This window comes from Puma concolor, chromosome E1 (assembly GCF_028749965.1).
Source record: "Puma concolor isolate L17-30 chromosome E1, mPumCon1.1.hap2, whole genome shotgun sequence".
Classification (NCBI taxonomy): domain Eukaryota; kingdom Metazoa; phylum Chordata; class Mammalia; order Carnivora; family Felidae; genus Puma; species Puma concolor.
The window spans coordinates 23,953,239-23,978,282 of record NC_141680.1 but is presented as its reverse complement, the minus strand read 5'-3'; the positions used below and the strand labels follow the sequence as shown (position 1 = coordinate 23,978,282).

The 25,044-nt window shown below is 41.7% G+C and overlaps 2 protein-coding genes across 2 annotated transcripts; one reads left to right on the top strand and one right to left on the bottom strand.

Annotated features, from left to right (window-relative positions):
- Positions 1-5,049: 5,049 nt before the first annotated feature.
- Positions 5,050-6,938, bottom strand: LOC112853170 (C-C motif chemokine 4). The gene is made up of 3 exons (XM_025916697.2): positions 6,610-6,938; positions 5,985-6,099; positions 5,050-5,437 (listed from the first exon to the last, which is right to left on the bottom strand). The coding sequence occupies exons 1-3, from the start codon at positions 6,683-6,685 to the stop codon at positions 5,350-5,352; spliced, it is 279 nt and encodes a 92-aa protein (XP_025772482.1). The 5' UTR covers positions 6,686-6,938; the 3' UTR covers positions 5,050-5,349.
- Positions 6,939-16,455: 9,517 nt separating this feature from the next.
- LOC112853159 (C-C motif chemokine 3) lies at positions 16,456-18,379 on the top strand. The gene is made up of 3 exons (XM_025916686.2): positions 16,456-16,669; positions 17,360-17,474; positions 17,900-18,379. The coding sequence occupies exons 1-3, from the start codon at positions 16,594-16,596 to the stop codon at positions 17,988-17,990; spliced, it is 282 nt and encodes a 93-aa protein (XP_025772471.1). The 5' UTR covers positions 16,456-16,593; the 3' UTR covers positions 17,991-18,379.
- Positions 18,380-25,044: the final 6,665 nt, after the last annotated feature.

Genomic DNA, 25,044 nt, shown 5'->3' with positions numbered 1-25,044 from the left:
AGGTTTATCAATTTTGTTTATTTTTTCAAAAAAACAACTCTTGGTTTCATTGATCTGCTCCACAGTTTTTTTTATTCTATATTGTTTATTTCTGCTCTGATCTTTATTATTTCTCTTCTTCTGCTGGGTTTGGGGTGTGTTTGCTGTTCTGCTTCTATTTCCTTTAGGTGTGCTGTTAGATTTTGTATTTGGAATTTTTCTTGTTTCTTGAGATAGGCCTGGATTGCAATGTATTTTCCTCTCAGGACTGCCTTCGCTGCATCCCAAAGCGTTTGGATTGTTGTATTTTCATTTTCGTTTGTTTCCATATATTTTTTTAATTTCTTCTCTAATTGCCTGGTTGACCCATTCATTCTTTTTTTTTTTTTTTTTCAACGTTTATTTATTTTTGGGATAGAGAGAGACAGAGCATGAACGGGGGAGGGGCAGAGAGAGAGGGAGACACAGAATTGGAAACAGGCTCCAGGCTCTGAGCCATCAGCCCAGAGCCTGACGCGGGGCTCGAACTCACGGACTGCGAGATCGTGACCTGGCTGAAGTCGGACGCTTAACCGACTGCGCCACCCAGGCGCCCCTACCCATTCATTCTTTAGTAGGACAAAAGACCCATTTTAAATCTAAAGTCACCTTCAGATTGAAAGTAAGGGGATGGAGAACCATCTATCATGCTAATGGTTGCCAAAAGAAAGCTGGAGTAGCCATCCTTATATCAGGCAATCTGGATTTTAAAATAAAGATTGTAACAAGAGATGAAGAAGGGAATTATATCATAATTAAGGGGCCTATCCACCAAAAAGATTTAAAAATTGTAAACGTTTATGCCCCCAATGTGGAACACCCAAATATATAAACCAGTTAATCACGAACATAAAGAAACTCTTTGATAATAGTACCATAATAGTAGGAGACTTCAACACCCCACTAAACAGCAATGGACACATCATCTAAACAGAAAATCAACAAGGAAACAATGGCTTTGAATGACACACTGGACCAGATGGACTTAACAGATATGTTCAGAACATTTCATCCCAAAGCAGCAGAATACACATTCTTCTCGAGTGCACATGGAACATTCTCTAGAATAGATCACATACTAGGACACAAATCAATCCTCAACAAGTACAAAAAGATTGATTATACCATGCATATTTTCAGACTATAATGCTATGAAACTCAAAATCAACCACAAGAAAAAATTTGGAAAGACAACAAATACTTGGAGACTAAAGAACATCCTACTAAAGAATGAATGGTCTAACCAAGAAGTTAAAGAAGAAATTAAGAAGTACATGGAAGCCAATGAAAATGATAACACCACAGCCCAAAACCTCTAGGACGCAGCAAAGGTGATCATAAGAGGGAATCCAGGCCTTTCTAAAGAAGGAAGAAAGGTCTCAAATACACAGCCTAACCTTATACCTTAAAGAGCTGGAAAAAGAACAGCAAGTAAAACCCCAAACCAGCAGAAGACGGGAAATAATAAAGATTAGAGCAGAAATCAATGCTATCAATACCAAAACAAAAAAAACAAACACAAAAACAAAAAGAGAAAAAACCACACACACACACACACACACACACACACACACACACACAATAGAACAGATCAATGAAACCAGGAGCTGGTTCCTTGAAAGAACTAACAAAATTGATAAACCCCTAGCCAGCTTGCTCAAAAAGAAAAAGGACCCAAATAAATAAAATCAAGAATTAAAGAGGAGAGATCACAACCAACACTGCAGAAATACAAACAATAATAAGAGACAATTATGAGCAATTATATGCCAATAAACTGGGCAATCTGAAAGAAATGGACAAATTCCTAGAAACATATAAACTACCAAAACTGAAATAAGAAGAAATAAAAAATTTGAACAGACCCATAACCAGTAAAGGAATCGAATTAGTAATAAAATTCTCTCAAAAAACAAGAGTCCAGGACCAGATGGCTGTATAGGGGAATTCCACCAAACACTTAAAGAAGAGTTAACACCTATTCTTTTGAAGGTGTTCAAACAATAGAAATGGAAGGAAAGCTTCCAAACTCATTCTATGAAGCCAGCATTACCTTGATTCCAAAACCAGACAAAGACCCCACTAAAAAGGTCTATAGACCAATTTCCCTGATGAACATGGATGCAAAAATCCTCAGCAAGATACTAGCCAACCAAATCCAACAATACATTAAGAGGATTATTCTTTTAATTATGACCAAGTGGGATTTATTCCTGGGATGCAGAACTGGTTCAATATCCACAAAACAATCAATGTGATACATCACATCAATAAAAGAAAGGACAAGAAACACATGATCTTCTCAACGGATTCATAGAAAACATTTGACAAAATACAACATCGTTTCTTGATAAAAACCCTTAAGAAAGTAGGGATAGAAGGGTCATACCTCAAGATCATAAAAGTTGTATATGAAACACCCACCACTAATATCACCCTCAAAGGGGAAAAACTGAGAGCTATCCCCTTAAGGTCAGGAACACAACAGGTATGTTTACTCTCACCACTGTTGTTCAACACAGTATTGGAAGTCCTAGCCTCAGCAATCAGACAACACAAAGGAATAAAAGGCATCCAAATCAGCAAGGAGGAAGTCAAACTTTCACTCTTCGCAGATGACATGATACTCTGTATGGAATACCCAAAAGATTCCACCAAAAAACTGCTAGAACTGATCCATGAATTCAGCAAAGTCACGGGATATAAAATCAATGCACAGAAATCGGTTGCATTTCTGTACACCAATAATGAAGCAACAGAAAGAGAAATCAAAGAATTGATCCCATTTACAGTTGCAACAAAACCCATAAAATAGCTAAGAATAAACCTAACCAAAGAGGTGAAAAATCTATACACTGAAAACTGTAGAAAGCTTATGAAAGAAATTAAAGAAGACACACACACAATAAGGAAAAATATTCCATGCTTATGGATTGGAAGAATGATTATTGTTAAATTGTCAATACTACCCAAAGAAATCTACATATTCAATGTATTCCCTATGCAAATAACACCAGAATTCTTCACAGAGCTAGAACACACAATCCTAAAATTTGTATGGAACCAGAAAAGACAAGCCAAAGCAATCCTGAAAAAGAAAACCAAAGCTGGAGGCATCACAATTCCAGACTTCAAAATGTATTACAAAGCTGTAATCATCAAGACAGTATGGTACTGGCACAAAAACGGACACACAGATCAATGAAACAGAATAGAGAACCCAGAAATGGACCCACAAACGTATGGCCAACTAATCTTTGACAAAGCAGGAAAGAATATCCAATGGAATAAAGACAGTCTTTTCAGCAACTGGTGTTGGGAAAACTGGACACCAACATGCAGAAAAATGAACCTGGACCACTTTCTTACACTATACACAAAAATAAACTCAAAATTGATGAAAGACCTGAATGTAAGACAGGAAGCCATCAAAATCCTCAAGGAGAAAGCAGGCAAAACCTCTTAGAGCTCAGCCACAGCAACTTCTTACTCAACACATCTCCAGAGGCAAGGGAAACAAAAGCAAAAATGAACTACTGGGACCTCATCAAAATAAGAACCTTCTGCACAGTGAAGGAAACAATCAGCAAAACTAAAATGCAACCAACGGAAGGGGAGAAGATATTTGCAAATGACATATCAGATAAAGGGTTAGTATCCAAAATCTATAAAGAACTGATCAAATTCAACACACACAAAAAAAAATAATCCAGTGAAGAAATGGGCAAAAGACATCAATAGACACTTCTCTGAAGAAGACATCCAGATGCCAACCAACACATGAACAAATGCTCAACATCACTCATCACCAAGGAAATACAAATCAAAACCATAATGAGATACCACCTGACACCTGTCAGAATGGCTAACATTAACAACTCAGGCAGCAACAGATGTTGGCAAGGCTGTGGAGAAAAGGATCTCTTTTGCACTACTGGTGAGAATGCAAGCTGGTGCAGCCACTCTGGAAAACAGTATGGAGGTTCCTCAAAAAATTAAAAATAGAACTATCCTATGACCCAGCAATTGCACTACTAGGTATTTATCCAAGGGATACAGGTATGCTGTTTCGAAGGGGCACATGCACCCCAATGTTTATAGCAGCACTATCAACAATAGCCAAAGTACAGAAAGAGCCCAAATGACCATCAATGGATGAATGGATAAAGAAGATGTGGTACACACACACACACACACACACACACAATGGAGTATTACTCGGCAATCAAAAAGAATGAAATCTTGCCATTTGCAACTCCATGGATGAAACTAGAGGGTATTATGCTAAGCGAAATTAGTCAGTAAGAGAAAGACAGATATCATATGACTTTACCATATGTGGAATTTAAGATACAAAACAGATGAACATAAGGGAAGAGAAGCAAAAATAATATAAAAACAGGGAGAGGGACAAACATAGCATAAGAGACTCTTAAATACAAAGAACAAACTCAGGGTTGATGGAGGGGTTGTGGGTGGGGGGATGGGCTAAATGGGTAAGGGGCACTAAAGAAGACACTTATTGGGATGAACACTGGGTGTTGTTATACATAGGGGATGAATTACTGGAATCATTATTGCACTGTATGCTAACTAACTTGGATGTAAATTAAAAAGTAAATAAGTAAATAAATAAATAGGGGCGCCTGGGTGGCTCAGTCGGTTAAGCATATGACTTCAGCTCAGGCCATGATCTCACTGTTCATGAGTGTGAGTCCCCTGTCAGGCTCTGTGCTGACACCTCAGAGCCTGGAGCCTGCTTCAGATTCTTTGTCTCCTTCTTTGTCTGCCCCTCCCCGACTTGCGCACGCGCGCTCTCTCTCTCTCTCTCTCAAAAATGAACATTTAAATAAATAAATAAATAAATAAATAAATAAATGAGAGTGTTGAATGAGGTCATGTCTTTAGACATTTTAGCCCAATTAAGCATTCAGTAATTGCTCATTCTTACTGTGTTTGGAAACTAGTTTGTCCCTATTCATAATACCAGGCAATATCCTTCACCCCAAATCAAAGTAAAATGCAAAGAAATTGTCTACAGTTTTAAAGAAATTTTATTTTGAAAACACATGGAATCAGCTGCATTATCCATAGGTCTACAATACCAGAGAAAGAGTGATGGTGGACCATCCCCATAGGGGACAAGTATCCTTTGGCAAAACAAATAATAGAAACGACTCCAAATACAATAATACAGCACGTGATAAGATTAAATTAAGAGAAGGAACGGACTACTAAGAAGAGCATGAGCGTGGAGAAGATGTGTCTCACTGAGAAACGTCCGACTCAGGTGACCGTCCCTGGATACCTCTTGCACCTGGACTGGAGCGCTCAGTTCAGTTCCAGGTCATCCATGTATTCCTGGACCCAGGAGTCACTGGGGTTAGCACAGACTTGTCTGCCCCTTTTGGTTTGGAATCTATGGAACAAAGAATGGACAGATTAGAATCCCATGGGACATTGCCTGTAGTAGACAACTTCCTTTGCTTGACCATGGTTCATGTTGGACAGCTCTAATAGATGGGAAACCCTTCCTAGAGTGGTGCTAGAACTAGACTCCTTTTACTTCTACTCTGGATTTAGCTCCATTTTCTGGGTTGCCCAGATTAGGAACAAATGAGTTTTGCAATTAATATGGATACATCTCCCCATTCATTCTCTATTGCCCTTAATGGGACTTTTCCACATGTTTTTCTAAGCATGGTTTAAAAAATAAGCCCACATTTCCTGCCATCTTTTTTACTTTTCCTAGTTTCCTGGCCTTCCTCCTCCAGAAACTCCCTTCCTCTCCCTTGGCTCCCACCTAGCCCCCTCCACAACTCAACAGGTGACTTCATGACTTGATCCTCACTGACTTCTGGGAGAGCTTCATTCAGCCCTGAGAACTGCCTCCTCCCCCAACAAGCTCCCTTTCTAATCCTGCCTTCACCCTTGCTTCTCAGAGCAGCCCCAGGGTTGATACTCACACCACAGCTGGCTGGGAGCAGAGGCTGCTGGTCTCAAAGTAATCCACTACAAAGTTTCGAGGGAGCTTCCGCAGGGCGTAAGAGAAGCAGCAGGCGGTGGGAGGGTCTGAGCCCACTGGAAAGAAAGGCAGGGGTAAGATAGAAGTTCTACAAGGACCTGTTAATTTTGGCTTCTAATCATAGATATTCGGTGGCCATCTCTGTAGAGCTACCAGATCCCAAAATATGGTACCTTGTATCCAATCCCACCCACCGTAAGTAGGAGTCTTATTCTAAATAGAAGATTGTAAGAGAATGTCATGAAAGAATTCTAGAAGATTGGAGCTGGATTGAATCTTGGGGCATGTGTATAACTTCCTTCATTTTACAGATGGGGAAACTGAGGCACAGAAAGAGACAGGAACTTACTTAAATTAGTCTACTGGTTACTATTTCTTAAGAAAACAGGAAATTTACTATTACTGACTGTTTACTAGATTCTACATTTAATAGCAGGCTACTTGGAAACCTTCCCAGCTCCCTTTTGTCCAATCTCTAGATGCCACTGTTAGATCAGCCCTAACTAGAAAAGTCAGCACTACCTACATCATGACTCTAGAAGTAATGGCTGGAAGAGTAGACTTACTTGGTGCTGAGAGCGTCGGGGAGCAGAAGGCAGCCACTAGCACAAGGAGAGAAAGGACAGTCACACAGAGTTTCATGGTCTTGGCAGAGGAGAGGCTTTCCTGGAGCTGAGACTGCAGAGCCCAGAAGCTTCAGAACCCAACTGTGCTCTGTGCTGATACTGAGTTGGGAACCCCTCTTTATAGGAACTCTGAGGCCTGGGACAGAGTGGTAGGCACAGGCAGGCAATGGAATTTCCAGGGTAGAGATGATGTCATGGTGCCAATAAGGAAACTGAAGCTAGCTGAGAGTGAGGAGCTCTTCACAACTTCTCTTCCCCAGTGTTATGTTATCACGGAGGAGTGGGGGGAGGAAGGGAGAAGAAGTGGGCTGTACCATAGAGGGAAGTGGTACACCAAAGACAGCAATCAAGACTGTGGAGAGAATTGCAAACCCAAGAGGAAGGATGAAACATTCACACCTACCAGAAGAGGCTTGTAGATGAGAACCATGCTGCTCTTGGTGGTTGGCACCTTCAGAAACTGGAGGCTTCATGGCAGTCTTTCCAGGGCTTCTGCAAGCCTGGCCTTAAGAACGAAAGGGCAGCCAGGACTCCATGTACTATTCCTGGGCCTCCTTCTGCTGAGCTGAGTGACTTTAGTGTCCTGTATGTTTCCCTGAGCATAAATAAAGAGTCCAGCATTGAGTGCGCAGAAGGACCCAGCAGGGCAACTCAGAAACATTTATAGGTTCTACTTTTTGGAGATTTACTATGGGCCAGGCACTGGCCAAGCTGTCACATACACATGACACTAACCCTACAATAACCCTGAGCAGGAATGTAATTATTCACCTGGGGCAATGAGGATCACAGAGCAGAATTCACTATCTCCAGGCTTCATAGCTGTTAAGTGGCAGTACCAAGATGTGAACTGTGATTCATCTGATTCTAAAATCCATTTTATTTCCACTGTTTTGCCTCCAGGACAAATATAAAATGTGACCACAATGAGAGAAAATGTTGACCACTAGGGGCCATGCCACACACAAAGACCCATCTTATTAGGCTGAAATCAGAAAAGGGGTTTGGGTCAGTCTGTCCTAGAACAAGAAGGAAACAGAAAAGAAATAAATATTTCGGTATGTTTGCTTGGACTGACAATAGAAAAGGAAAAAAGTTCAGGAAGAATCAAGTTTGGAAGACCCAGATAAAGAATGTTCCTCTAGTGTAAAAATTAGATTGGATATACCTAGCAATGAGCTTATCCATGTTAAGGATAAAATGTGTAATGTAAGCACATGGGTGTTCCCCAAGCATCCATAGGGAATTTCTTGCATCCATGTAAATCCTTGCCTTGTTGGGAAGCTGCTGTTGACCTGCAGGTGACCACCTGAAGTTTACAAAGACCAGGAATACAGTAATGCATTGAGTGAGATAAGTAGGGACAATTAGGGTGGTTGAATCAAGATCTTTATCCACGGTCAGCTCAACCATGCTGACCCATCTGCTCACCCCCAGCCCCACCTGGCTACCTGCCTCTGCCCTGAGAAAGAAGAATGAAGAGTAAAAGGAGAGAGCCAGGTCTCCTGCATGTTGTAGAAGTGTGGGATAGGAGGGGTCAGAGCAACATCTTGGAGTACTTCAGAGTCACTAAATAAAGTACAATGTCATCCTGCCTCATCACCCCACCACCGCCACCACCTACACACACACAAACTGTACTTCTCTCTTCCATCCCTTCTGTCCTCTTCCTAGCGCAAATCTTTCTTCAAATGTTCTGATCTCCATCAAGACCTCCATCCCCAACTCTAAGGTTCTGTGTTCCCCACATATGCTAGTATCTCTCGCGATCTCTCCTTGTTGATGGAGTTTTATGTCCATGCATCAAGCACCTTTCTTTAAGGGAAGGAGGATGTGCCTTATGTTCCCCAGAAACTAAAGATTTTGTTACTCATGGAATTTCCATTCAACTAAATTGACTAGTCATCTGCTATGTGTCAGGGCAGACAGAGCTGAATGAATCCCTAGATCTTCCCTCAAAGAGTTCTTAGTCTAGTGATGATGTTGACAGTGACAGAAATAACTATGCCATGAGATGAAATAAGCTAAGTGTCACATCAGAGGTAGAAACAAAATGTCAGAGAGTCCAAAGGATGGATAAGGCCATCCCTTGGCTGTAAATGAATGGTTTCCAATCAAGTCTAAACCCCACTGTGCACTGGGGCACCCGGGTGACTCAGTTCTTAAGAGTCCAACTTTGGCTCAGGTCACAATCTCAAGGTTTGTGGGTTCGAGCCCACATCAGGCTCACTGCTGTCAGCCTGTCAGTGCAGAGCCGGAACCTGCTTCAGATTCTGTGTCTCCCTCTGGCTCTGCCCTCCACTACTCATGCTCTGTCTCTCTCTGTCTCTCAGAATTAAATAAACGTCAGAAAAATTTTAAACCCCACTGTGCACTAAGAAGGAGCACCTGACATGGAGTCCTCTGTCTAAATGAGTGGGGCGTGCTGATCTTCAAGCTGTGGAAGGATTATGAAGGTGTCTTCTCTGGAACAGCAGGAGAATGGTAATAGATAAGGAGGGGTAATTAGTCTGCATTGAGCCACACAATGAATTTGACTGTTGACTTTTGCTTCTTAGCCTTGGTTTGATATTTGGCTCCTGAAAGTAAAATGTTTTGTTCATGAAGGTCTCAACAATAATGCTGTGTTCATACCCAGCGAAATTCCACACCAAAAGTACAAAGGCTTGTGTCAATATGTTTAGCTGAATCAATGGCCTCTGGGGCTTATACATTGAGGCTATTTCTAAGTAATAGTCAATAGGGAATGAGAACAAATCCCTCTTGAATACACAACAAAGAAAAGTGCTCATCTTCTTTCGATAACCTTTCCTGACCTCTCTTACAACTGAATCCCATATTTCCTTCAGTGTTCCTTCAGAACTACCTCCATCATGTCACCTATAACATATCTAATTTGGTTGTCTCCCTCACTAAAAAGGGAGCTCCTTGATGCAGAAACCATGTTATGCTTATCTCTGTGTACACAGTAGGTGTTCAATAAACACTTGCTTAATAAATGTTCAGAGGCAGCCCAAACTACCAGTTTTAGTGGGAGGGGATGTGACAAGTAACATGGACTCAGCATGTGAACTGCGTTTAGCTAAATGAAGTAAGAAGGAACTGGGAATTCTGAAAAACTGTATCCAAAATGTGATTCCCCATTCTTGATGGGGTGTAATTCTCTTCTTTCTTCTGTGCTCAACCCACATACGCAGTAGTTTTACCATAAAGGATACTACTCTAGGACTCAACTCTTTCCAACTCAGGTTGTGAGAAGGGGCAGCAGGAGTTAACCATGGTTCCAGGAGCTCCATATACATTCTGTGGGCTACCCCCTTGCTCCTAAATGGGGAAGCCCTACACTTCCTCTCACTCATGGTAACCTAGTGGTTTCTCCTTCTATACCCTTGAATGGCACTGTGCTAATAATTCCATTTGGGGCACTTTCACATCTGTTTTGTCATTTTGTCCTCCCAGCCTCCCCAGGCCACAAGCAAGACCACTAGCCACAGCAGTAATATGACTTTGCAAAGGTCCTGATGCTTTTGATTTTCCCCAGCATATCCACATCCATGGTTTTATTTGATCCCAGTCTGTTTTGTCATTGTACAGATTAGGAATACAAACCCAGAAAAATTAAAAGATTTAATCAAGGTCATACACGATGTGGGTCAAGATCCAAAGTTTTCCAATTCTTGATCCAGAGATAACCAAACTTCCTTTGCAGGTGTGACCCTCTGAGATCACACTTGTAGGAAGTCTCAGAAGGTACCAGACTCTCAGAAGAGATTACAAAGCTGCTGATGAGCAGGAAACAGAAGAAGCAATCCCAACATTCTGTGCCCCTCTAGAAGGAAAGTACTGAGATGCATGAGCACTGGAGATACCATTGGGTGTCAGGGCCAAGAGCACAAGCCACGAGGATGTGGAATGTCTGAAACTCGAGACGTTCTTGTGAGTGAATATTGAGACTGGAAAGCCAAGGTGAGCTGGATGGTCACTTTGCCAAGATAATAACCCAATACGGGTAAATCCTTCAGTATTGCCAATATGGTAGCCAAGTCACTTGGGGGAAATGGAGCAGAAACTGTATTGTAGATTGAAGAAACAAGTACAAAATTATCCAGGGTGCAGGGTTCAGGATGGAATCTGTAGGACAGGAAGCTGGTTGAAGCAGTTCATCAAGGACAGTCACACTCCACACTATAACCCAGCAGCCTCACTCCTCTTAAAGAGGAAATGGGCCTTCATCACCCACCATAGCCTGCTCTTTGCTGTCAAGGGTGAAGGTCAGTGACTTTAGGGGATGTTAAATTCCTGAGAAAAAGTTAAAACCTCACCAGTGTCTGGAAAACTTTTAGTATTGCTTAGAAAGCATCTTTCTTCCTTCAAGTAGTGCTTATATACCTGTTTCAAGCTCTTTCTAGTTTGGTCACAAAGAATATCCAACAAGAGAAGAAAATAATTCAATAAAACTGTATTGAATACCAACTATATTATGGACACTGCTTCAGGCATTGGGAATACATGCTTTGGACAGTGGTGGTAAAATGTCAAAAAAAGCAATGCCTGAGTTTTGTTTTGTTTTTAATTTAAATTGGTTTGCTCTTTTTTTAATAGGAAATATACATAGTCACTAAGAATATAAGAAGGCATAAATAAGAAAATTAAAAGTACCCAGCATTCTGAACATGATTTTGTATTTTACTATTATTACTTAATATTCTTTCTTGAACTAATATATCTGATTTTTGTTACGCTATATTCTTTTTTTTTTTTTTTTTAGAAAGAGAGCTGCAGCAGGAGAGAGGGGGAGAGAGAGAGAGAGAGAGAGAGAGAGAGAGAATCTTAAGAAGGCCTCATGCCCAGAGTAGAGCCCAATGTGGGGCTTGATCCCACAACCCTGTGATCATGACCTGAGCTGAAATTAGGAGTCAGATGGTCAACCAAGGCCACCCAGGCACCCCACTTTTATTCTTCCATGTCATTAAAAACACAAAAGTTATTCAAAATTAGCATGCATGATATTTCATTGCATGTATATACCAAAATTTTATTAACATTTTTATAATTGACCATTCTGTTACTTAGGTCAGCCCATTCAGGTGGTTCTAACTTTTCTCTATTATAAATCTAGCTGAGATCTGAAGGATGATTACCCAGGCAAAGAGTGTAGGGCGGGGGTTCATCGGGCAAAGAACAAGAGACCTGTGCTTTTTTTTTATTATATGAAATAGATTAACTAAAATATTTCAGAGAATGATAATAGTAACTAACACTTACATAACACTTACATGAGTCAGTCATATTCTAAGTCTTTCAGGGGTCCTCTGAAATAAATACTATTATTATCCCCTTTCATACATGAAGCACAGAGAGGTAAGTAACCTACAGAAGAACACACAGATAATACATGTCAGATTTAGAAATGATACCAAGGAGGTCTGCCTCCAGAGCATAAGGGAAATGTGCTTATTATAAATTTACCTTAAAAGCTTAAAAACCAAAGTTCTGTTATTATGATGTAAAATGTCTTTCAGTTTTACATTCTGCATGTCTATGAACAGTGGAATCCATGGGTTCCTCTTTTCCTTATCAAATCAAGGGAATTAATTAAATAGTGGCTTTCCTTATTTGCTGTAACTGTTAATCTCCACAGCTGTGATGGGATGTACCCATACTTACAGGATTTCACTCTGTCCTGTGACTTCCCAGGACAAGGTGACACCTCATTCATAGAAAGCAGAGGAGAGGCCTGCACTTTTAAGGAATTGCATGCAGTTCAGAGGGTGGAGCCTAAGTTTTCAGGAAATCTGAAGATGGCAAGAGACAGACCAAAGAGGGAGGCAGGGGTCAGGTCACAGAGAAGAAGCTTCTGTTTCATGATGGAAATAATGCAGTGTATTTGAAGTACTTTCAACAGAGATAGATAGAGACGATTTGAGCTTTAGGAAAATCACTTCGGATGCCACATGATGGGACAGATTAAAGAGAGGCAAAACTGGAAGAAAAAACAGTTGACAGGACACTCTTGCAGCTGTCATGGCAAGAAATGATGAGGGCCTGACCTAAGACAGTGGCAGTAGGAACAGTGAGAAGCAGATATACTTCATTTTCAATATAAGAGTCTGTGATTGAACAGATGCAAATGAGGAGGAGGGAGGAGGCAAAGGTGATTCCCAGGTTTCCGGCTTGGAAGTTCAGGAGGTGAGGATACTTTTTACTGAGTGGACAATATAGAAGGGGGAGTAGAGGGATGGGGATGGATCGAATCCAATACCAAGAGGTATGCCTTGATCTACTGCACACACAAAATGGCCAGAAAAAAATGACAAGAAGATCTCAAGACCGCAAAGGGTCTGGCTGCAGAAACAAGGGGCTACATCAATGAGATGTTGTCTCTCTAGGATCCTAGAAGGGGTCCCTGGGGATATAGCTTCTGCCTACATGAAAGGTGGGGCCACACCTGAAAAAAGGGAGCCAAGACTGGGTCAAACAATTCATCCTTACCAGTGAACCCACCCATGGAGCCCCTGCTGCCGAAGAGAGCAAGCTGAGACTGATGCCCAGGGAAGCAGAGCCACAGAGCCATAAACTGGAAGGAAACCAATGCAGCAGGGCCAGGGCATGGGAAGCAGTGAGGAGGTAAGCAGAACAGGACATGGCAGTGATGTTACAGAACATGAATTGTTCAGCCAGGATTCCCTGTACCTGTGGCTGGGAAGCTCTGCTGAACTGGGGTAGGGCCTCCAAGAGACTAGAATGAGCCAGAAATCTAGGACACAAGGTAAGCCCCTCCAGATTAAAGGATCCACCATGCTGACTGCTAGCTACTTTCTGTCCCCACCATCTCAGAAATTTTGGGTGTTCCACCAACGATCAATACCTCCACACCATGACCTTTCCGATTATTTCCTTCCTTTAGTATTTCAACCCCATAGTGGGACTTTGGACATAGCACACACTGTCAGTCAAATCATTCATTCACCAAATTATTCATTTATTCACCAAATATTTATTAAGCTCCAGTATGTGTCAGGCATTGTGGTTATCGTTGGAGATACCTTGCTAAATAACAGTGAAATATAAAACTGACCAATTCCATCTGTGTGATCTCAGGAAAGTCATTTCACCTGGAGACATCAAATTACCCCCTAGGAAATTTCTAAGACCCTTTCAACAAATTCAACCATCCAAAGGCCCCCTTATATTATTTGTTCAACATATGCGTATTAAGCACATACTTTGTATACAAGTATATTATTTTCCAATCCAGTAAAGGCACATATGACGAATGGTTATTTTCTGATTTGGGGGTTGATATGGAAAATCTTACAAATATATCAACACTAAGAGAAAATTTTGTATTCAGTAAAGTACCTTTATTAAAAAGAACAAAAATATAAGGAATAGACAGATAATTCATCATGTTATAATTATCATGGGCTAACATTTGGTTTAAATTAACCAACAAGATGTGACATGAATTTGGTTTAAAATTAGCAGGACATGGTCTAAATGTTTGGAGAGAAAATTACATAGATAAGTATAATGCAATGGGGTGAGTGCTATAATTATAGAGGTGGATAGTAAGGCCCGTTATCAGGAAAGTGGTTGATTCAGCAGTTTCCATTTCCTTTTTCTGGCCCTCCCAACTCATAGAATCCAATGCTCAGAAACTGAATCACAAGTTTGAAGGGGGTTCCCCAAGAAGTGAATGAAGGAGTGCAATTCAGGGTTTCGACTGAGGACTGGGGTGGATGGGGTGGGGTGAGGCAGAGGCACTGTCTGTGGTCTAGAGTTTCCAATGAGACAAGTGATAGACTCCTTTTTTGGAATTGACAGTAACAAGTGAAGGCACTTAGAAGCTGAAGCCCCGGGGAAACCTGCCATTGTCCTTGATCTTGCCTTTGCCTTTCTCAGGACGAGCATTAGCAATAGTAGCGATAGGATAAAAAGAGAGACCCTGTGTTTTAAGAACAGGAACTTTACAGACACAGGAAGGACAGAATTCCTATGGTGTGATCTTGCTTTGCTTATATCCTCTTTCCCCCCTGTTCTAGTCCCTTTTGGGGGATTTCAAAGCCCTCCTGGTTTGACCCCAGTTTAGCTTCATTGTCCATATTTGCTCCACCACACAGCAGCTACACTGAACCACTCACTCTTCCCTCTGAACCAGCAAGCCCACACCTGTGACTGCACCAGCTGGCTTCTATTGCCACCTCATTCATATGTTTAAATCCTGTGCACCTTTAAAGACCCAAAGTTCCATCTCTTCTGTGAAGCCTTCATAACTCCCTCCTCCTGGCGCGCTCTCTCCCTCTCTAAAAAAAAAATATTTTAATTTAAAAAATAACAATATTTCTCATTATAAAATTTGAATTACATTTATTAATTATATAATAATAAAATAATAAAAGATAGAAAAAATATAGAGATCTGGTTGAGAAAGTCGACCCTTTCACATGACTAACATTATGAATTGGAAAGAATAAGAAAGCTGTTTGAATTTGACATTATTTATGTAAATATCACACAGATTCCTTAAAATAGTTCAGAGATATGGAAATCAAGACTTCACTTTAACAAAGGCCATTGGACAGAAACTTTAGTATATCAAAATTTTCTTTCAAATTAGACGATCGATAACAACTTACTTTCCAAATGGTGATGTGGTAAATGTTTTAAAACAAAATGTGTTCATAAATTGGTAGGCTAACCAGGAAGGTAATACACTCTTTCTTTTTAAAAGAAATGAAAAAAAATTCCAGGAAAAGGGGAAAACAAAAAAAAAAATTAATCAGCTATGGACCATAGACACAAATATAACTACTATTGATACTTTGGGGCATTTATTCTCCATCTTTTTATTTTTTCCATGCCTAGTGTTTACATATATAACACACACACACACACACACACATATATATATATATATATATATATAGTTAAAGTATTTGTCATATACGTGTGGATATACATATATACATATATTTGCATAACTCTTCATCTTGTACAATTTTTCTGATGTTATATTTACATTATTTCGCTTCATTCAGCTTAAGGACTTAATAAGAAAACAATCTAGCGTTTACTTTATCATTCCCTAATAGAGGAAAATTTAGGTTTTCTTCTTTTAGAATCATAAATGATGCTTAGCCAGATATCTTTATGTTTCAAAATGCCTCCGTGTTTGGGTTTGTTTTTTTTTAGAACTCTTTCTAGAAATACATTTTCTAGGTTACGGGGTCTAAATTTTTTTAGGCTCCTGACATATTAACACCCACATCTAATATAGTTTTCTGATCCTCTTCTAGTGTTAACCCAGTGCCTCTAGTCACTCAGTGACTGATGACTTTGCAGGTGTTGGAGAAAGACCTCATGCTTCCTAGTTCCCTAGTGAGAATTCCTCAATTCAGTTCCCTGCATCCAAGAGAGGCAGGTGCCGCCCTCTGCCGCACCGTGCAGTTAGAGCAGCTGAGGAAGCACAGAAGTTTCAACTGTGTGGGAAAGATAGGGTTGGAGAGTTCACATATAGATCAGTTCTTATGGGAAGGGACCTGCTAAGAATAGCCTTGGGTCAACACACAGCCCTCTCCTCCTGCTCATGGTTGTTGGGGGGTGAGAGGAACCATTTCCTCACAAGAAACCAGAACAGGTCATGAGTTGCAGGCTGAAACTTATAGCTCAGAGAAGCTATTCTTGGATATCCTGAACCCCTGTGGTCTCCCGGGACCCTGACTTGTGCAACACTCAGCGTGACAACACCACTGTGCTTAAAAATTTCCCTCTCCACCCCCGGATTCCATTTCCCCTTTCAACAGGGCTGCCTATAAAGAACGGGGGAGATGGCTTCACCCTCCAGAAGGACGCAGGCAGCAGTGAGCACCCAGGTCCATCTCTGCAGACAAACAAGCCACACCCCATCCTCTACTAAGCATCATGAAGGTCCCCGGGGCTGCCCTCGCCATCCTCCTCTGCACCATGGCCCTCTGCCGTCAGGTCTTCTCTGCACCATGTAAGTCTGTGTTGCTGCTGCAGCTGTCCCCATTCTTGGTCCTCACAGTGGGACCACATCTATTTCTGTCTTGTGACCTTAAGAGCCCCCAAGAGAAGATAGAGAACTTCTCAAAGGGCTACCAAACACCATGCCTTTCTCTTCAAGACTTTTATTTTCATCTTTATTAAAGGGGTCTTAGCTGTGGGGTAGGGGAGTTCCAGTTCCATTTTACAGATGGCAAAATAGGGACCTAGACAAATAAGTTTGCAAGAGGCGAGATCCAATCTGGTGACCTCCCAGGGTGGGGGTCATTCTTCCCTTCATTCACCCTAGGTCCCCCCGGAGTTCTGTCCCTTGGACGTCATATGAGAGATGTCCAAAGTTTCTCTTTAGCTGGGGGATAACTTCTTGAACCAGGCAAAATTTCTGGAGGGAGATGAGATAAGAGGGCAGTCTGTTTGGATGTCTGGATCACATCGAGAAACAGAGCCCACAACAAAGAGTCAAGGAGAAAGAAGGATACAGACAGAAACCAGGACAGAGGCAGGAGTATTTCTAGGCAAAGATGCCCAGTGCCTTCCAGTGACCCTGTCCCCCAGCCCACACCCTGAGCAAAGCTGTTTTCCTCCGATCTCAAGGGATCCAATCTCAGATCTCACTTTCCCTTCGGAACCGTGATCCAGGCTTGTTCTCTCTCTTCCCCCACAGTTGGTGCTGACACCCCAACTGCCTGCTGCTTCTCCTATGTCTCCAAGCAGATTCCACGCAAGTTCATAGCCGACTATTTTGAGACCAGCAGCCAATGCTCCAAGCCAGGGGTTATGTAAGTGCCAGTCCTCCTGCCCACCTCTGGGGGGACAGGGAGGGTCTGGAGTAGGGGCAGCACCCAAGGGCATAGACTGGCCAGAGGTGCCATCCTGGAATGGCTCAGCCCTCTGCAGCCAATAAATATGTAGGACCCAGGTCTCAGGAGTGTGACTTGACCCAGCCAGGGGCTTGCAAAGTCAGGGAGGGTTGACCCAGCCCAGAAGGAAGGGAGGGAAAAAGGAGGTGGTCATTGGAATCCCCTGGGGGTGGGGGTGCTGAGTCAGTGAGAGCAGATCTCTGGACTAAGATAGGCAGAGGGTTCCTGAGAAAGTGGTCATGCCCTGAGCTGCCCAGGACAGAGAGTGGGATGAGGGACCACACTGGGCCCAAGATTCTCCTGCTGGATCCCTCAGTATATAATGCTTCTACCCCCCTCCACAGCTTTCAAACCAGAAGAGGCCGGCAGGTCTGTGCTGACCCCAGTGAAGCCTGGGTCCAGGAATATGTGACTGACTTGGAGCTGAGTGCCTGAATGGCCTGGAAGCTTTGAGAACCCAGTGAAACTCAGTTGGCTGACCAGGGAGCAGAGGTCCAAGCCTTGGAAACACTGCTGTAACCTCCACATCTAACTCTCATGTGGGCTGGTTGTTGCCAAACAGCCACACTCTGGAACTCTTTTAACTTAAATTTCAACTTATTTATATTATTTAATTTTTGTTATTTATTTTCAATGTCGTACTCTGTTTGGGACTGTTTGCTCTGAGAGATCCCAAGATATCTTCAGCATCCCCCCTTCGGTGACTGTCATAGTTTATTCTAGGCAGAAGTGGCACCAAAGCCACCAGACTGACATATGTGTATTGTTCAGGGATGTGTTCAGCCTGGAGAAATAATAAAGATGGTCTTTGGAAAGAAAACTGACATTGAATTTGGTTTGGTTTATCTGGGAAGTTGGAATCACTGGTCAAAAGACAAAAACTAAGCAGATGTGAAACGAAGGGAAATTGGAAAAGATGGAAGAGGAGTGAGCACAGAGATACTCTGCTTTACACTGGAGCCACATCTCCAGATTGTTAGAATTAAGAATGTTTCTTAAATCAAATCATAATGTACATACTACAGAAAAATTCATTATGGCAATAGATATTATGGCAAAAGTATTCATAGTGCATAATGCATAGAAATCAAGGTTTTTAAAAAGTTTTTTAGAATTTATTTATTTATTTATTTTTGAGAGACAGAGAGACAGAGAGAGAGAGAGATGGAGAGAGTGAATCCCAAGCAGGCTCTGTGCTATTAGCACAGAGCCCGATGCAGAGCTCAATGTCACTGTGAGATCATGACATGAGCCAAAATCAAGAGTTGGGTGCTTAACCAACTGCGTCACCCAAGTGCCCCTAAATCAGGGTTTCTTGATAACAATTACTAACATATTTGAGACTATTCTAGGTTGAATGCTTTTATGCAGTGTCCATTTGATCCCCACAATGACACTACGGTTTAAGTACTGTTAATATCCTCATTTGATACAAGAGTAAACTCCAGCTGGGCTCAGAAAGGTTAAGCAGTTTGGCCAAAATCACACAGCAAAGTAAATGGAACAACTGAGTTCCAAAACTAGACCTTGATATAACTATAGACTCACTCTTAAACACTAGCAAAGTTATGTCCCAAAACACCATCCATCTGTATTCAAATCACAAGCAATGATTGTTTAACATACTCATATCATGGGGCACCTGGGTGGCCAGTCAGTTAAGTGTCCGACTTTGGCTTAGGTCATGATCTTGTCGTTCATGTGTTTGAGCCCCACATTGGGCTCTGTGCTGACAGCTCAGAGCCTGGAGTCTGTGTCAGATTCTGTGTCTCTCTCCCTCTCTGCCCATACCCCACTCGCACTCTGTCTCTCTCTCTCTCTCAAAAAACCTCTTTGATCTTGCCTGCAACAACTTCTTACTAAACATGTCTCTGGAGGCAAGGGAAACAAAACAAAAATAAACTACTGGGACCTCATCAAAATAAAAAGCTTCTGCACAGCAAAGGAAATAATCAGCAAAACTAAAAGGCAATCGACAGAATGGGAGAAGATATTTGCAAATGACATATCAGATAAAGGGTTAGTATCCAAAATCTACAAAGAACTTATCAAACTCAACACCCAAAAAACAAATAATCCAGGGAAGAAATGGGCAAAAGACATCAATAGACACTTCTCTGAAGAAGACATCCAGGTGGCCAATCGACACATGAAAAAATGCTCAACATCACTCATCATCAGGGAAACACAAATCAAAACCGCAATGAAATTCTCCTGACACCTGACACCTGTCAGAATGGCTCACATTAACAACCCAGGCAACAACAGATGTTGGCAAGGATGTGGAGAAAGAGGATCTCTTTTGCACTACTGGTGAGAATGCAAGCTGGTGCAGCCACTCTGGAAAACAGTATGGAGGTTCCTCAAAAAACTAAAAATAGAACTATCCTACCAGCCAGCAATTGCACTACTAGGCATTTATCCAAGGGATACAGGTGTGCTGTTTTGAAGGGACACATGCACCCCCATGTTTATAGCAGCACTATCAACAATAGCCAAAGTATGGAAAGAGCCCAAATGTCCATCGATGGATGAATGGATAAAGATGTGTATATGTATATATATATATGTATATATATATATATATATATATATATATATATATATATACAATGGAGTATTACTCGGCAATCAAAAAGAATGAAATCTTGCCATTTGCAACTACGTGGATGGAACTGGAGGATATTATGCCAAGTGAAATTAGTCAGAGAAAGAAAAAATTATATGACTTCACTCATATGAAGACTTTAAGAGACCAAACAGATGAACATAAGGGAGGGAAACAAAAATAATATAAAAACAGGGAGGGGGACAAAACAGAAGAGACTCATAAATATGGAGAACAAACTGAGGATTGCTGGAGGAGTTGTGGGAGGGGGGGGATGAACTAAATGGGCAAGGAGCATTAAGGAATCTACTCCTGAAATCATTGCTTCACTATATGCTAATTTGGATGTAAATTTTAAAAAATAAAAAATAAAGTTAAAATAATAATAATAAATAAATAAACATGAAAAAAAATTCTTTTAAAAGACACTCATATCAGAATCCATATCAGATATGGACCTGGGTATTTATATTTCTACCAACCTCATCATCCTACTGACCCTTTCAGTGGTTCTCACTACGCTTTTCCAAATGCAGTGTATTATTTGCAGAGAGTAACAGGGATATTGTACACTATTTCTGTAAAATCCATGCTCCACAAAGTAAATGGCTAATGTTAGACAAGGAAAAGACAACCAGCCTACATGTGGAGCAGGTAGGCTTATACTACAAACCTGCTTATAGGTTTAACATGAAAGCTGAGGTACTTAATAGATGGGTTGCCCCATTTATAGTTATAACTATAACAAATGCACACTGAGCTAGAGCCCTTTCTGCAGAAGAGAAATTCAAAAGGCTTGTATGAAAACCAAACATGTATTAATTTTTATGAGCCATGATGATTTCATTGTGTTTAAAATAATCTAATTTTTGTTTCCAAAATTGTTTTAGAATTATAGTGATCAGACTCTTTAGAGTACAATTAAATGATCCTATTAAGCAAACATTAAAATGCACATACTATTTGACCTAGATACCATTTGCCCTAATTCTATTTCTAGGAATGTGTTTTGTAGCAGCACTAGTAAAAGACAGGAATATGCAGGCACAAGGATATTCTTTTCAGCATGGTTTGTAATTTTTTTTTTCAACGTTTATTTATTTTTGGGACAGAGAGAGAGAGAGAGCATGAACGGGGGAGGGGCAGAGAGAGAGGGAGACACAGAATCGGAAACAGGCCCCAGGCTCCGAGCCATCAGCCCAGAGCCCGACGCGGGGCTCGAACTCGCGGACCGCGAGATCGTGACCTGGCTGAAGTCGGACGCTTAACCGACTGCGCCACCCAGGCGCCCCTTCAGCATGGTTTGTAAACAGCAAACTAATGGAAACAATCATGAGCTAAGGAGTAAATCAGTAGACAATTGAGATGCCCATCAAGGGAAAATTCTTCAGTCAGTAAAAAGAATAATACACATTCACATCTCTGGAAAATATGCATAATTCTATGTGCAAAAAGTGTGTTTACATCTAATATATGTATATATACTCTATATGCATGATTTAGAACTGTATGTATAGAATAATATTACTTTTGTTTTATTTTTATTTTATTTTTTATTTTGAGAGAGAGTGAGAGCAGGATCTGGGGAGAGGGGCAGAGGGAGAGAGAGAGGGAGAATCTTAAGCATGTTCCACATGCAGCCCAGAGTCCAATGCAGGGCTCAATCCCACAACCCTGGGATCATAACCTGAGCGAAGATCAAGAGTTGGATGCTCAACTGAGTCACTTAGACACCCTATTTTTGTTTTATTTTTAAAAGCCATATAGGGGTGCTTGGGTGGCTCAATCCGTTAAGTGGCCAACTTCAGCTCAGGTCATGATCTCACGGCTCGTGAGTCCAAGCCCTGCATCAGGCTCTGTGCTGACAGCTCAGAGCCTGGAACCTGCTTCGAATTCTGTCTGTCCCTCTCTCTCTGTCCTTCCCCTGCTTGTGCTGTCTCTCTCTCTCTCTCTCAAAAATAATAAACATTAAAAAAATTTTAAGTAATATATACATACGTATTTATGACAGCAAATATTTGGAAAGCTACATGTCAAGGTAGCTAACTGTGGTTTCTTAGAGGAAATGAAGATTATTTAGTTTTTAAGAATGGACACTTCTCCTTTTTATTTTCTGCCCTTCCCTTTTATTTTTCAGTGAGTACGCATTGCTTATCTCTCCTGCCTCATTTGACCCTATTCTTTGATAGGTGATATTCTGTCCATTGGAATAGCTGGTGATTCTGAGTTGCCACAGAGAAGATAGAGCTCATGGTGACAAGTCATAACAGTTTTGATGCCATAATGGCTTTTATATAATGAGGGCAATGCAACCAACAAGTCCTTTGCCCAAGATTTTCATACCAAATACAATACCACACACAAAGCTCTCATACCACACACAAAGCTCCTCTCAGGCAACGTCTTACAATCCCCTTCCACTATGAGGGGCCCTGTTCCTGTAACACCATTACCACCGACACCCATAACAAGTGTGAAGTACTATCATAATGAGAGACTTTGTTCCCAAAGAAGCGATGAAGCTATCACTGTTTCTTCTCTATTGGTGTCCCAGCATCCTGGGACAAACAATATCTGCTTATTTACACTGAATGATTTCTTAAGGTCCAGAAACCCAAAGCCAAATGAAAAGCTTAACCATGTCCAACATTGCCTTAAATACAAATTTTGTGAACAGAGTAAACAGAACAATGACCCCCTTGGGGGGCCGGGCGGGAAGAAGAATGGCAATTGCATTGTTAACCAGCTTATGGGGCATTTCAGAGACTGAGATGTGACTGAGATCCTTGGTCAGCCTCTTAGGTTGACTTCCCTGGACTCATCTGAGAAGTGCACTGGGGAGGAACCCTTTTCTGAGGACTGCCTATTCCTGTCTGTGTGAGCTAAGAGCCTGGGGTTGCCTTAGGGGTTGAGCAATCAACGGTCATTTCTGGCTGGTCTTGTGGTTTCCTTGATGATGTAATGCCCTTCTAATGATGGTAGGTTTCTGATCTCTCTGCTTCTGATCAATTCCATGGGTTGGATAACCAGAAGCAGAGAGCTTGTCCAGCGATATTTTTGCATGTTAACTGAGGGTGGGAATGTGTGCTTCATAGCACAGGCCTCAGCACTGCAGTCACCATGACACCTCTGGCCCCGGCAGAGGTGGGACAATGTGGAGAAGTGACAGATAGCTGATGCCTCACCCCAAGCCACGTCTTCCCTGTACCTTCACATAGAGCAGACTGTCTTCCTTAAGTAAGGAGGAGAAATATTTCATAGAAGAAGGTGGGGAAGGGGAGTTAGAGGTGCAGAAATAGGTTCTTTCTTATTCTGTTTCTCATCTCCCTGCCTCTGCTTGCACCAACTTTAGCTTTAAGTAGAAAACTCTGCATTTCTAGCTCTTAGAGATTCCAGATTATTGGCTCTCAGTCATCAGGTTGGAAAAGCTTTTCTTAGCAAAGCTGAATTTTGTCCTTTTCTGATTTCAGATAAGGCGATTTCAACATAGCCTAAACTCTCAAGGGAGTTCACTGATGGATGCAAGAAGTAGCTATTATAGTCCAATATTTAACTCTTTCCTATCAAATTCCTTAATGTTGCAAACTTAGTAGGTGGCACAGAGCCTTAGCACCAAGAGATGATAGTGCTCTGTTCAGCCATGTAAGGGTGATTCTCAAACGGTGGTGCCCAGACAACAGCATGAATATCAACTTGGGAAAATATTAAAAATGCAAATTCTGGGGTACCTGGGTGGCTCAGTCAGTTGAGTGTGTGACTTTGACTCAGGTCATGATCTCGCGATTCGTGAGTTTGAGCCCCACATCGAGGTCATTGCTATAAGCACAGAGCCCACTTCAGATCCTCTGTACCCTTCTCTCTGCCCTTCCCCCACTTGTGTGCTCTCAAAAATAAATAAAAATATTTTTTTAATTCAAATCCTGAGCACTCCCTTCTCCTGTCTGTAGGGGGTGGAGCCCAGCAATCTGTTTTCACAAGGCTCCGGATAATTCCCATGCACACAATGTTTAAAAACCACTTCCATTTAACGAGGTCCTTGGCAAAGTCCTACCTCAGTTTAGTCGATCCCACACTTCAATTGGGAGCTGTTACTTTTAACAGACCCCCTACCTCTGCATAGACACAGGTCTCTGCATTTCTGAAGGTGCTGGTAGTTTGAAGGAGGAAAACAAGCAAACAAACCTAACTTAAAGAGGCTTAAATAAATGGGGCTTATGGACCCAAGACTGAAGGGTACTGGCTCCAGGCAAGGCTGCATACAAGCAGCCCTGTGGCCTCCCACCATCCAATTTTCTTCTCTGATCTCTCATCCATGTCAGAGTCCCAGGATGGCAGCCAGTAGCTTCCAGCGTTACATGAATCCTTGCTCATTGTCCACAGGGAAGAGAGGCTGGGTCCCCATTGAAGAAAATCCCTAAGTTGTTTCGGATTTGATTGACCCTCACATCAGAAACACAATTTCTTTTTTTTTTTTTTTAATTTTTTTTAACGTTTTATTTATTTTTGAGACAGAGAGAGACAGAGCATGAACGGGGGAGGGGCAGAGAGAGAGGGAGACACAGCATCGGAAGCAGGCTCCAGGCTCTGAGCCATCAGCCCAGAGCCTGACGCGGGGCTCGAACTCACGGACCGAGAGATTGTGACCCGGGCTGAAGTCGGAGCTTAACCGACTGAGCCACCCAGGCGCCCCCAGAAACACAATTTCTAACCAATCTCTGTGGCCACGGGGATGTGTTCCATTGATTCGCTTAAGCTAATCAAGGCACATAACTGGATCTGTGAGTTAGATGAATGTCATGTAATCTTAAAGTCTGGCGTTATACAGAAGAAGGTAAAGTGGGTTTATGCTATCAGGAGGGTTGTAAAATAGATGCTGGTCAG